The following is an 11,928-nucleotide window of genomic DNA, read 5'->3' as shown; positions in this document are numbered from 1 at the left end:
CTGCTTTTCCTCTAGCAACGAGAGCGTTCCGAACGCAGGCAGGAGGGCCTGCATTTTGGAGACAGACCTTCCCATTCTGTTCTAGTTTGGGCTGAGTCCCCGTTGGGGTGAGAGAGAGTGGAGTGAGTTTCGAGAGGGGAAAGTACCAAGAGAAGATACTGGACATTCCTAGAGTAAGGCTGCCCCAGTTTGAACCAGTGGAATGTGAGAAGTTGGCTGTGCTGATGTTCCCCTCAGATTAGCCTGCTTTTGAGAAATGAGAACGCCTCATCTGATCCAGAGTCTCTGAGCCAAGTAGTGACCCTGGGAGAGGCCACAGCTGTCCTTGGAACAGACCGACAAGCTAGATACGTTTGGACTCTTCTAGGAGACTCTTGGTCGCCCCACACTCAGAGATGACAAATTCAGATTGATTAACGCCTAAATTATCTAACTCCATCATTAACTCTGTATACTTCTAAACTGCCACATCTAGCATCACCTACTTGCACCGCCTGAGTGCCAGTGTATGGCCACCTCCCAGAATGCATCCTGCCAAGGGATACTGCAGCATTGTTTACTGTATCCAGCGCTCTGAACATTACGATTCACTTTATTGAACACGATGTGAAATAGAGAGGCTTACCTGTTTCCAGCTCTCGTCCCATAGTCCTCAAGACCCTAAGGGAGAAAAAGAGAAACCAACCGTGAGATGGCAGAGAGACAGGCTTTGCCATTAGATGGCACTGGAAGGACACAAGAACAGAAGCAAATGCACTGGACCCCGATGGCTTTCAGGCTCAGAGCCGAAGCATCTGGGTGTTAGAAAGTGGATAGTGATGAAGGTGATTTAAATGAGGTTTAATGCAGCATGGAGTAAAGTGACACTCTTCTCTGCAGAGCGTGTAACTTTACACAAGGCAGGTTACAGCAAAGGCAGAGGGAATCTAGCTCCTGCTGTCCAGCTCCACCTTGCTGCAGAGATCCCGTAACTATCTAGGAGCGTCACACGCACTTTGAAAGGGACAAAAGAAGAAGTTAGGCACACACTGGTGACATGGTCTGTGAAAAATGTTTCTCTCGTAACCGAATCCCACCAGAAATTGCAGCGCTCTGGGCTGTTGGCTGCTTGGACTGGTACTGAATAGCATTATGCTGTGGGTGGCCGGGGAGGACAGAAAGTGGCAGCCTACAGCCTTCTGTGGAACAGATGGATGTGACACTCTCGTGCAGGGCACCCTGGCCATTCCATGCAGGGTGCCAGGATCCGTGCAGAGGGAGAAGGGGGGCCGGCAGAGGAGACTGCAGTAGCTCTCTTCTTGGTGAGCAATACTGGGTTATAAGTCAAGACCAATGAGTCCTGCACCTGCTACCCAGGTCCCTGGGATCTGAGAAGCAGGCTCTGGCCAGTCCGGGAACACATTATTTTTGATACAAATCTCTCTCCTCTCCAAACACCCCTGCAAAGAGCCAGTTCCTCGTTCAGCTCACCTGGCTCCAACTAGCAAGATGCGAGACTGTTCCCCCACCCTGCGTCAGCTGCAGGCACAGAAGTAGGGCTGTTTCCCAGCTTGGGCATAGCCCTTCGCAAGCTCCTTTTGGAGTGGCCCAGGAGTGAACAGGCCAGTCCCCTGCTCACTGCCTCAAGAAGGGGCAGATTTCAGATTTGGGAAGCTTGGCCCATCCTGGGACTTGCAGTCTGGCTGTGGCAGCTGGCGCTGCGTGGCCCCATGCTGGAGCCAGCCTCAGATCTACTGAACGTCAAAGCTTGCTTCTCGTCTGTTCCAGCCAAGTAACAGAATGATTATTTTTTAGTCGGTTTGCGGGGCCTGCTGGGCATGTCAGTGCCCAGGACCCACGGTAATTCAGACATGGCCCAGGAAGCTGGGGGAGTGCGGTTCTGAACCGAGAGGTTGGTTTTTCTCAAGTCAAAACCCTGCCCTGTGTCCCTGGCCTGATGCGGCCATTCTGCCTAGTTACCTCTTGACTATGAATACCAACCCCAACTCCCCGCCTAGAATTTCCTGCCTCACAACCCTACGTGGTCTCATGCTGCTCTGTCCAGCAAGGACAAAGGATCAACTTACTCATCTCAGGAGTTCTTTAAAGCTCTTGTCAGAGCCCCTTGCTAATGTAACTGCTGGTCTCGGGTGGGGCTGGGCTGGAGCCCCAGGGGCTTTCTTCACCTCAAAAAAAAAAAAAAAAAAAAAAATCTATGGATACGACCCGTGAGGAACTCATTTCTGGTGGGAGGCTCTCATGGAAGCAGCGAGTGTTGTCGATTGGGAGTTTATGCTGCCATTTTGTGCCATTCTGTGTGTCTCACCCATCTTCTCCAAGTCAGCCAATTGGCTCATCTTCTCCAGTCACTTTGGCTTTCCTCTCCCACTGTAAGTTTTGAAGGGAGAGTTTTTTTAGTTCCCCTCAGAGAGGGACCGGAAGGAGAAAGATCATGGAGCCCTGAGTAAGCTACAAAGAATCTGGCAAAAACAGCCAAGGCTGGTAAACCCCAATGGAAACATCGCTTTCGTTTGGACTTACAGTTGACCTAGTGTAAGGCTTGTAGTGAGCAGATGGCAGTTGGCACAGGCCACGGGAGTATTCTTTAATTGCACAACCATAGGGCATAAGGTAGTCCTATAAATAATGAACACAGGCCTGTTGGAGAGTAACCCTCATTCATTTGCAATAGGCCAACATCAAAGTAAAACATTTAAAATAAAATTAAAACCCTCCCAGAGTTCAGCACATTTACTTCCACGATAAAAACTACTCTTCATGGTGCAACAGCCAGGGCTCCCACCCGTACGACGGCCACACGGACGCCAGTAAGTAAAACTCTCATCCCACTCACTGCTGCACATTACAGAACCCAGGGAAGGCCACTCTGTTCAGTACGGGGAGAATACTGGCACGGGTTGTCTCCTTGGGGGTGCACTCCCTATGTTCCCTGGTTTAGTGCATTCCCTCTTCCCAGCTGACTGGCATTCCACATGCCCATCCTTTGTGGGCACATCTGAACAGCCAATGAGAGCAAGCCAACAGGTTGAGGCAGGTGCCCGTATCTAGAGCAGAGCTAAAGGCACGCAGGAACACTGCCCTGGATTAATATAGTGACCCACAGCGGCTGCAGGAAGGAGTCTGGAAATCATTGTCTGATTTGCTACATTAAATGGGGATTCAACAGCCTGAAGCTGCCCAAGATGGGGATAGGAGAGAGGCTGTGTTGATGCTTTTGGGGTTTGTTTGTTTTTTAAAACCCTTCCCCAAGTGTTTTCCCCAAATGCAACCATGCCCCTTATTTAGTTAAGGCCAGAACAACAATGTCCAAGAGGGCTTAAATGAGTTAGGAGCCTAGGCCCCATTTTGAAAATTTGCCTAATGCCTAATTCCCATTATTTCAATAGAAGTTCAGCACCTAAATACCTTTAAAAATCTGGCCCATGGGAGCCAAAGGCTCATCAAAAGTCAATAGTATTTAGGCTCCCAAGTCATGTATGAAAATGGGACTTGGTGAAATTTTCAAAAGTGCCCAAGGGTGTCTATCGTGAACGGAAACCATCGTGTACAGCTCCCGCATCCCCAAGGGAAAACACACGACTGATGGACGGCAGCAACATGCGCTAACGTGACAGCTTCGCCCCCTACCCCCACAGGTCACACCGCTGCCGTTAAAGCCATTTCTCACTGCGCTCAAGGGCTGCTCAGTTTAACTCTCCCCCGCCCCGCCCTACTCCAGAATGCCTGCTCTCCGTGCAGCTCTCCCCCTGGAGCGAGCTGCTCCCCAGCTGGCAGCAAGGACGAAGTGATTAACGTGCACTTGCTCTCGGCAGCCACGGGCTACCCATCCCCCTGGGCTCCCGGCACCTCACCTGGGAGAAGGCAGGCACCGCCACGCTGTATGGTCTCTGTTTGAAAGTGCCAACAGGCTGTGGGGGGAAGACCCGTGATGAGGACACGGCGTAGTCTGGCGGCGGGATGGCGATGTCGTCCTTATCCAGCAGGTTGCCGGTGCTGCTGCTTTTCCCTTGTTGCAAGCTACAAACAGGAAAATAATAAAATCAACCGCCACCCACCCACGCTTGCCCTGCCATTGCTGGGCTCCTCTGGGACCCTGCCCAGTGGCGCTGGTGCTAGCCATGTATTTAGCGGAGCAGCCCAGGTGTCACAGGGGGCCTCAAGCAGGGAGCACAGCGAAGTCACGTGGCACATTTTATCCTAGACGCTCACTAACCAGTGGCAATTATTTATCATTCACAATTGTGACCGAGTTCTGTGCAGACATGCAGGGCTGCTGTAGCCGTGTTGGGCCCAGGACATTAGAGAGATAAGGTAGGTGAGATAATCTCTTTTATTAGACCCACTTCTGTTGGTGAGAGAGAGACAAGCTTTGGAGCGTACACCAAGCTCTTCTGGGAGAGCTGGTTTCTCCTCTACAGTCAGTCACTTCTCCAGCAGATAACACTAATCCAGTGGTTCTCAGCCTTCCCTGTATCAGGGCTCCCCTTCTGTTTAGCAGTAATGGGCAGGGAAATCACAACCTCCCACACTGTAATCCATTTAAAGGCATTTCTAATGCAGCCGACACCACGGATACCGCTCAGAATCCATAGCTAAACCCCACTGGGGCATGGAGACCAGCTCGGAGAGAATTTCATGAAGACTTTTGTATTTCTCCACATAGCTGGTACTAAGCCCTGACCACCACCTTGCTGCCCACTGGAAAATAAATCTCCCCATTTCATTCAGGTTGCAATGCACTCCACAGCACAGGAAAGACTCGCCTTATGTCGGACAGTCAGCAGAGGGAGGTGCCACGTGTTTTGGCCCAGCCCGCCTGGTCTATAGTTGCCCCTCAACTCCCTGCACCACTGTAATGGAACCCAACTCATAAGCCCCTTTTATGCTGATCACCTGAAAGCCTCCCAGTGCCCCTAAGGGAGAGACAGTCTCCCCCCACATCCCTGGTGCCTCCTAGGACATCCTGAGCCTTTTCCTTGGTTGTTCCGGCACCATACGACCAGGTCTGATGCAATGCATGTCTGGTGAGGAGTCTCACTTCCCTGCGCATTTCTCTGGGTTCCTCAACTACAGACAACATCTGAAAATCTCACGACGTTTCTATAACACGGCTGGCTCGACAGCTGAGAAAAGCACAGTCCATCACCGCCTTGGGCCCCATACGCACGCTGGTCAGCGCTGGGAGCTTTTCCCCAGACGCAAAGGAACGTCACCAGGTACCACGCAGCACCAGCAGCTGGGACAGCATGTTTTTACCTCATATGCAACCTGTCGCTTCCATCGCTGTCAAGAACCCGTGTGTAGGAGAAAGGGAACCAGCCTCTCCTGTAAGGCAGAGCCACAAGACAGAGTCAAACCTACCCTCTCAGGCGGAGATGTGCGGGGGGAGGAATCTATGAACATTACTCTCCGGCTACACGCCACACTACACTGTGACAGAAGAGACCGTCATTCGGATCATGGCTTTCTAGGGGTGCTACACGCACTGCAAACCAATAAAGTCAAGTGTGGTAAAAACTCTGGATCTTAGGAATACTATTCAATGAGGCCCATTCCCTGCCTAGAACACCCTCTCTCAGATTCTCCCTCCTCTCCGCCCCCGGGGTAAATGTGGGAGGACTTTTGCAGGCAACAGGACTGGGTTTTTTTAAATGTAAGATTCCAGGTTTTGTATGCTGGACTAAAATTGCTTCTCATTCCCGGGCCATTAGGAGCAGGCTGCTGGCCCCAGCAGCAGTCGCAGCCAGGTGAGATCTCTGCCAAGACCATCTGGAGCGTTTGCTTTATTGGGAGGCTCTGTGGCGCTGAAAGGAGGTTATTTAAGGTTGCTGGTGTTACGGATAGTGCTGCGCAAGCACTCCATGATTCTGCCGTTAGCAATGGCCCCACGCTCAGCCCCCCATGTGTGGCACTGAAGTGAAATGGGGGATCAAGGGTCAAGACGAGAAGCCCAGTTGTCCCAGCACTCAAAAGCCTGACCTTGCTCCACAGATCGGTGCTTTACCAAACACCAGCCAGCAAAGCCGGTATTTCGTCTTGCTCAGAATTTTCAACCTCCCACAGTAACCAAGTGGCACGATGGGATGCCAGGAAAAACTGGCTGGCAGCTAAGCAATTTTGGTGTGCCAGCCACTGCAATTTTAAGAGCTAGGTGCTGATGGCATCTGTAGTTCTAGGGAGTTCACAGACACTCAGATGCTCACATTTTTGTTTTCTCACTCTCCCCGTAGTGCCATCCATCGCGGGCCTCTGGCACCAGGAGCGTGATGAGGTCTCCATCCTTGAAGCTCAGAAGGGTGGTGTTATCACCAGCAGCATGAGAGAAAATGGCTTGTACTCTTGTCCTGCCATTCCTCTCGAGCCCAGCAGCCATGGAACTGGAGCGTGGCAAGGTCTTGTTTTCAGCTGGTGAGACACAAAGAAAGCCCCAAAATCTCAGACCACTTGGCTGACCAGGTCCTAGGCAGTTTCTACTGTGGCATTTAGAGTCATTAATCTACCCAAGGCTCAGCCAGCATTGCAATTAAGGAAAACGAACCCCCTTTTAGCTAGTACAGCTCAGACCCCCCCAGATTCTTGGCTATTCTTTTTTTTAAGCTGTCTGTTATAAAGACTTTAAGTGAATGTACTTAGTGGACCCAGTCTGATTTGTGCAGTTCCTCTGACTCTTCCCCCCAATGGAGAGCATTTAGGCAAACAGTCAGAACATTAACTTAATGGCTACCCCCCATTCCACGTTCCTCGTTTCACACCTTCGATGCAATGGATGCAGTTCTATGCTAAGGTATTACTTGAATATTATGCAAACAGGTCTATTTGTAATGGTTTACATCCAGGTTTCATTTGTTATTCCAGACACTTTGCTCTGAGATGTTAACATTAGCGAAGGGAAAAACCCAGAGGAAAGAGTGGCGTGACCCTTCTGGAAACATGCCCACGGGGAAGCAGATAAGCGAACTAAAGCAGGTGTGAGGTACTGTCTCTATGCATTGAGATATGCCTGCAGTCATATGCAGATGCGTAAGAGGAATAAAGAAAAGGAGGACTTGTGGCACCTTAGAGACTAACAAATTTATTTGAGCATAAGCTTTCGTGAGCTACAGCATAAAGATTCAGAATAAAGACTCAGCAGGCAAGGTCCCACTATCTTTGGCCTAATCCAGTGACCCTATCCCATCATGCAAAGAGACAATCATTATCATCATCATGATGTGGTGCCTAGCGGCCCAATCAAGGTCAGGGCCCCATTGTGCCGATGTTGTACAAACACACTCTAAAGAGATGGCTGCAGCCTTGAAGAGTTTACACTCCCTCCTCCCACTCCCAGATTCCTTCAGATTTACTTATCAGAAATCCTGCCATAAGGCTGAAAGTTTCCTTCCAAAGGAAGCTGCAACCCAAATCTGCCCCCTTTATTTTCTAATCCTTTGCCCAAAGATGCGTGAAAACAGAGACACTCCCTCACATGGCTGTTGGGAGAGGCCATGCATTATTGCATAGTTACTAAGGAAGTCAACCATGCTGTTACCGTCACCACGTGACACTTCACGGTCACTAACGGAGGAAGCCATTGTCCCCACTTAGGCTTTTGTGCCACCTGAGTCCACCTTGCCTCCTCCCACTGCATTAAGGTGCAAAGACCCTTAACGGCTGCTCCTCCTAGCTCCGGTCAGCAGCTGACCCATAACCCCCTGGGAGAAGCGGCTACGTCCCTGCTCTCTGATCTGACAGAGGCTAAATCCTTACTGGTTGCGTAACTGCTTTTCGGTGCGACGCTCTTGCGCACAGGGAGCGTGTTGGAGTACGAGTCACTCAGTTGCTTCTGATGCTGGGGAGGAGATCGGGATTTCGGCTGGGCTGGCTTCATCTCGGACCAGCGGCTGTAGTCCTCGCTCTCAGGGCCCGAGACGCCGTTCATCACGGGAATGGTCTCTTGTGCGGACATGCGCTGAAGGAAGAAAGGGCAATGGGAGATTTCGGCATCAGGGATGTCGAGTCACATAGATGTCACATTTCTGTAAGGGCCCCACATGCTTTAGGAGAATACGGTTTGCCATACAGGATCAGGCCCCCATCTACTGCATCTGGTATCCTGTCTCCAGCCATGGCCTGATCGTAATGCTTCAGGAGGAGAGGTAAAGCCATCCAGGGCGGCTTGAGGGATCAGATCCCTTCCCGATTCCTGCTGTGATCAGTGTAGGCCAAGCAGGCTGAGATACAAACAACTCTCTCAACAGGATGTGAAGTGAGACATACTAGCATTCAGACAGCCCATTTCTAAGCCCACCCAGAGGATTTCAGTTCAATCCCCTCCAGCAGCAAGTCCCAAAGACTGATTACATCAAGTGGAACATCCTTTGATTTACATTGATAAGCAGTTTTCACTGGATCATGCAGTTCCCTCTGAGGTTCCCTCCCCAGCTCTTCCTGCAAGGCCAGGTAATTCTAGCTTTTGCAGCCCCCCTCACAGGGTTCAAACTGTGGTTCAAACTTCCCCTGGAGCTTTGCAAATCCTGGCTGTCTGCACGGGGAGGCACTGAATGTCACCCAAACCTCAAGGACATGATAAAGCAGGATGGTCCATTTCACACTGGCCCTCATCAGCCTCCTTCACAAGTGTGCCCTAGGGGATTCCCTGAAAGCCCCACCGCTGAACGTGGTCTAAAGCTTACTGGCAGGTGACTTGCCTGGCGGGACCGTGCTAGGCTCACTACACCCATAATGAAAAGGAGGACTTGTGGCACCTTAGAGACGAACCAATTTATTTGAGCCTAAGCTTTCTCCCCACTCTATGCATCCGATGAAGTGAGCTGTAGCTCACGAAAGCTCATGCTCAAATAAATTGGTTCGTCTCTAAGGTGCCACAAGTCCTCCTGTTCTTTTTGCGAATACAGACTAACACGGCTGCTACTCTGTACACCCATAATGTTACTCAGCCAGGACGGCACCACTGATGCCTTGCACACTTACCCCCACGAAGGGCGCCAACTCTGGTGGGACAGGGAGCGGTTTGGCCCCGGGGATAGGGTCGGAGATGATTAGGTTCGATTTGGACGTGGACAGCGCACTGGGGATGATCGTGCCGTTGCTGCTGGTGGCCATCTGCTGCATCAGTTGGAGAGCCCGGTCTGGGATCTTGTTGGGGTCTGAGCAAGACTGCTGCCAAAGCGGGAGCTTCTGGGTCAAGATCTCTTTCCCCTAGAATCACAAAGGGGGAAGAGTGAGAATACAAGAGACCTGCAGACAAATCCACTCACCTCTCAGGACGAGGGGCAGAGAATGATCACGGTACAGCTCCCATCTCAAACCAGCCCCCCCCAGAACACGTTCCTCAGACTGGATTCCAGGAGGCATGGAAAGCAGACCACGACGATCATGCCTCCAGAGCCAGCTTGGAACACAAAGGGCCACTGGCCCAGATTTCCTCTCTGCCATCTAATGAGAGCAGTAAGTGAGATTTATCTACCCGGGTGTGTAACAAACAGGACAGAGTGCGGCAGCTTACAATAAATATAGGGTGCAGAAAGGCAGATGAGCCAGTATAGTCTCATGAAAAGCGTAAGGGTATTTCGTTTCCCTAGCTTGCTTTGAGACACTCTGCATGCGGGGCAGCTTGAAGAATGGACCAGCCAAACCGGAAAGGGAAGGAGAGCGAGCTGGGCTATTCAGTTTATCTGAACTCTCCTGTACACCAAGAAATATATTCCGATCAAAGGCTCAGTTGAGAAGCGTGCACTGGAAGCCACACCAGTTCACTATCCGATACACAGCAGCAGCCGCCCGGCGACAGCTCCTCGCCAGCCTTGCTGGGGAAGAACATGTGTGGTATGGGACTGCTAGCTCATAAATTGTGTTCGTGCAGCATTCATTGCTTGGCATCCATTGCTATTCCTTGGAGCACAAAGCACGGGGGACACCGCCGCTCTCGCTGGGTGAGCGAGCGGAAAGTCCATAGTTACCGTTCGGATATTTGGCTGAACTAGCTTGCTGCGTTGTGATGCTGACAAGGCTGTGCCCTCCCCCAGGGCCAGCCAGAGCAGACAGGTTTGGGGCGTGTTGTAGAAGGGGGTGGCTGGAGGCAGTATTGTACTATTCGATCCTCAGAAGTACCCCCCACCCCGAAATCTGGAAATTGCTAAGCAGCAGGGGTTGGGGCTCAGCAGGTAAGCTGTCTTCCTGTGGCTGGCTAGGGAAGGACTGTTATTCTGAGACGGACTGCAGGCAGAGGGGAGAGTCCCTGCAGCACGTCGCATCCATGCCGGCAGACTTGCAAGCCTCACCAAATAAAAAACGAACAACTGCAGAGGTGGAATCCCGGGGATAGTCAGAAGCACCCAGCAGAACAGCGCTGACCACAGCCACGGCGTATTAAAACAGAGGCAGACGCAGCGTTCGCCATCTGTTGCGCGCAGGGAGGGGAGAAATGCAACGAACCCCCTGGGAACTGGATGGCAGCACAGACAGGGGCCTCATTTAGTCTGACAGGGCTGCCCAACCTCGGCAGTTTCCAATCTCGAGGCTTTTGAGGCTGAAGCTCAGTCTTCAGCCTGCCTCAGCTGGCTGCGATTAGGCATTGGGGGCCAGATGCTATAGGGGTCCCCCATCTTCAGAGGCCATGGCAATGCTCCAGCCCAAAGGTCTGGGGCTGAACTCCGTTTCTAGGTTTTCTTGCCTAAATTAACACCTGTCGCTTCTGTCGAACCGGGGGAATTGGTAGTTTAGTTTCCCAAGGAGGCAAAACCCAGACAATACGACAGGAATTGCTCCCACATCCAAACACAGAAGGAGCAGGTGCCACCTCTCATGCAGCTCTCAAGAGCACACCCACCTAATGGCTTCCCTAACAGGGACACGCACCAGAGAACAATACGCCACCACTACGAATGAGCTGTAACTGATTTTGAAGCAGAAGCAGACAAGCTGCCACTTCCAGAAGGCAAATTAACTCATTCTCCACTAACAGATAAAGCAGCATTATTGCAGGGTGAAAATTTACCTGTTTGCTTCAAGCTTTACTATTATCTTTGGGCAAATTTAAGTCAGTCCCTAAACCATTTCCATCGGCTTAAGGAAAAGCCCTGATCGATTTACACCTAGTCTCATTCCCACTGTGAATGTCAAAGCCAACTGACCTCAGCAAAGAGACAGTGGCCTTGTTGCACACGTGACTGTCGCAGGCCGTGCCACGTCAGGGGAGACGTAGAGCTGCCTTCGGTGGAAATGGCTGTTTGTTATCTTAGCCAGCCTTGGAAATTGGCCTGCCCCCATCCACCCGTATTGGGGGATGAGCCACCTGCAAAATTCCCTCTAACAAAATCTTCCACGTACTTTGCTGCGATAAGCCACAGTGGAGATGAAGTCTGGGTTCCACAAACAGGCTGTTTTTAATGTGTGAGGCTGCAGGAACGACTCTTGGAGAGCGCTCTGGAACCGACATCTTTGAACAGGAGAGTTACCCCACCCCAACTCCCACTTCGTCCCATCGTAACATGCGTCGGGTTTTGACTCAGCATATATTCTAGTGTAAGGATAGCGATGACTCACTGGGACTCTTATGTTACTCCCTTATTCAAAGCTCACTCTTGACAGATGGATCTTAGAAGTGAGATGTAGGAAAGAACAGGAATAAGTGGAAGTGTGAGCGCATGCAGGCAGCCGGCTGTTGCGTTAAGGGAGCAGCATGTTAAGGGAGCCAACACGCAGTATCGACCCGAGTTAGCGAACAGAGCACCACATGGGGGCAAGAGAACTCTGCCCCGAGGTCCCAGCTGACAGGGGAGTGCTCTGGGCCGTCCTCCCCCTGCAGAGCAGTTCCTAAGAGCCGTAGGCAGCGCTAAATGAGCACGTGGGAGCGTGGAACAACAGCCTTCCTATTTAATCCTCTCCTTTGTTAATGATGAGCTGTAAGGTAGCAATCACAATGGCTCA

General features: G+C 51.3%; 1 protein-coding gene across 4 annotated transcripts in view; it reads right to left on the bottom strand.

The window, feature by feature from the left end:
- The window catches only part of BAIAP2 (BAR/IMD domain containing adaptor protein 2), an 86,103-nt gene that overhangs the window by 8,572 nt on the left and 65,603 nt on the right, over nt 1-11,928 (bottom strand). For all 4 annotated transcript variants that reach the window (XM_037913891.2, XM_037913892.2, XM_037913889.2 and 1 more), the window contains exons 8-13: nt 8,971-9,198; nt 7,747-7,948; nt 6,204-6,405; nt 5,257-5,325; nt 3,852-4,017; nt 626-660 (exon numbers count right to left, since the gene is read on the bottom strand). In XM_037913891.2, the coding sequence (XP_037769819.1) occupies nt 626-660; nt 3,852-4,017; nt 5,257-5,325; nt 6,204-6,405; nt 7,747-7,948; nt 8,971-9,198 (902 nt within the window). The remainder of the gene's footprint in view (nt 1-625; nt 661-3,851; nt 4,018-5,256; nt 5,326-6,203; nt 6,406-7,746; nt 7,949-8,970; nt 9,199-11,928) is intronic.

This window comes from Chelonia mydas, chromosome 14 (genome assembly GCF_015237465.2).
Source record: "Chelonia mydas isolate rCheMyd1 chromosome 14, rCheMyd1.pri.v2, whole genome shotgun sequence".
Lineage (NCBI taxonomy): Eukaryota > Metazoa > Chordata > Testudines > Cheloniidae > Chelonia > Chelonia mydas.
This window is presented reverse-complemented; position numbering and strand designations above follow the sequence as displayed.